Source organism: Parus major, unplaced genomic scaffold (assembly GCF_001522545.3).
Source record: "Parus major isolate Abel unplaced genomic scaffold, Parus_major1.1 Scaffold258, whole genome shotgun sequence".
Classification (NCBI taxonomy): domain Eukaryota; kingdom Metazoa; phylum Chordata; class Aves; order Passeriformes; family Paridae; genus Parus; species Parus major.
This window is the reverse complement of record NW_015379266.1, coordinates 360,053-361,321: the sequence shown is the minus strand read 5'-3', so window position 1 is coordinate 361,321 and position 1,269 is coordinate 360,053. Positions and strand designations below refer to the sequence as shown.

The 1,269-nt window shown below is 76.5% G+C and overlaps 1 protein-coding gene across 1 annotated transcript in view; it reads left to right on the top strand.

Moving 5' to 3' along the window:
• The first annotated feature begins 40 nt into the window (after positions 1-40).
• The window catches only part of ONECUT2 (one cut homeobox 2), a 13,404-nt gene continuing 12,175 nt past the window's right edge, over positions 41-1,269 (top strand). The window contains exon 1 of the mRNA XM_033511491.1: positions 41-939. Coding sequence (XP_033367382.1) covers positions 51-939 — 889 coding nt within the window. The 5' untranslated portion in view covers positions 41-50. The remainder of the gene's footprint in view (positions 940-1,269) is intronic.

The window sequence follows — 1,269 nt, the reverse complement described above, 5'->3', positions numbered from 1 at the left end:
CGCCGCCGCCGCCGCCGCACCAGGAGCTGCCCCCCGCCGCCCGGCCCGCCATGGTGCCCAGCATGGCCTCGCTGCTGGACGGCGCCGCCGAGTACCGACCCGAGCTCTCCATCCCGCTGCACCACGCCATGAGCGTGCCCTGCGAGGCCTCGCCGCCCGGCATGGGCATGAGCGGCACCTACACCACGCTGACGCCGCTCCAGCCCCTGCCGCCCATCTCCGCCGTCTCCGACAAGTTCCACCACCCGCACGCCCACCCGCACGCCCACCACCACCACCACCAGCGCCTGCCGGGCAGCTCCGGCGGCGGCTTCGCCCTCATGCGGGACGAGCGCGGGCTGCCGGCCGTCAACAGCCTCTACGGGCCCTACAAGGAGGTGCCGGCCGTGGGGCAGAGCCTCTCGCCGCTGGGCAACGGGCTGGGCCCGCTCCCTGGCGCCCAGCAGGGCCTGCACGGCTACGGGCCGCCGGGCCACGACAAGATGCTGAGCCCCAACTTCGAGACGCACGCGGCGATGCTGGCGCGGGGAGAGCAGCACCTGCCCCGGGGGCTGGGGACGCCCCCGGCCATGCTGCCGCCCCTGAACGGCGCTCACCACCCCGCGCCCCCCGGGCCGCCGCCGCACGGCCCCGCGCTGCCCGCCGGCCGGGAGCGGCCGCCCCCCGCCGCCGGCCCGCAGGGGAACGGCGCGGGCCAGCTGGAGGAGATCAACACCAAGGAGGTGGCACAAAGGATCACGGCGGAGCTGAAGCGCTACAGCATCCCGCAGGCCATCTTCGCCCAGCGAGTGCTGTGCCGCTCCCAGGGGACCCTGTCGGACTTGCTGCGGAACCCCAAGCCTTGGAGTAAACTCAAGTCCGGCCGGGAGACGTTCCGCAGGATGTGGAAGTGGCTGCAGGAGCCGGAGTTCCAGAGGATGTCTGCCCTGCGGCTGGCAGGTAGGTGCAAGCCGGTGCCGCTCGGGGAGCGGAGCGCGACACTCCCGGAGCCCGGCGCCCACCGGCCGGCCCCGCAGCGCGTCCTCCGCGGGCCCGCCCGGCCGCTTCCCGGCTCCGCCGTGAGCCCCGGGGCTGCGCGGAGCCGGCCGGTTCTCGCCTCGCGCACCCCGGCTCTGTCCGGCGGAGGGACGCGCTCCGCTCCGGCTGCCGGGCGGCGGGGCCGGGGGTGCTCTCCAGGGCCGGGTGCTGAAGGTGCGCGCTCCGCACCGCACCGCGCTCTCCGCGAACATCCCTCCCGGCGCTGCCGGGCGCAGCGGGGGAGGCCGGGCG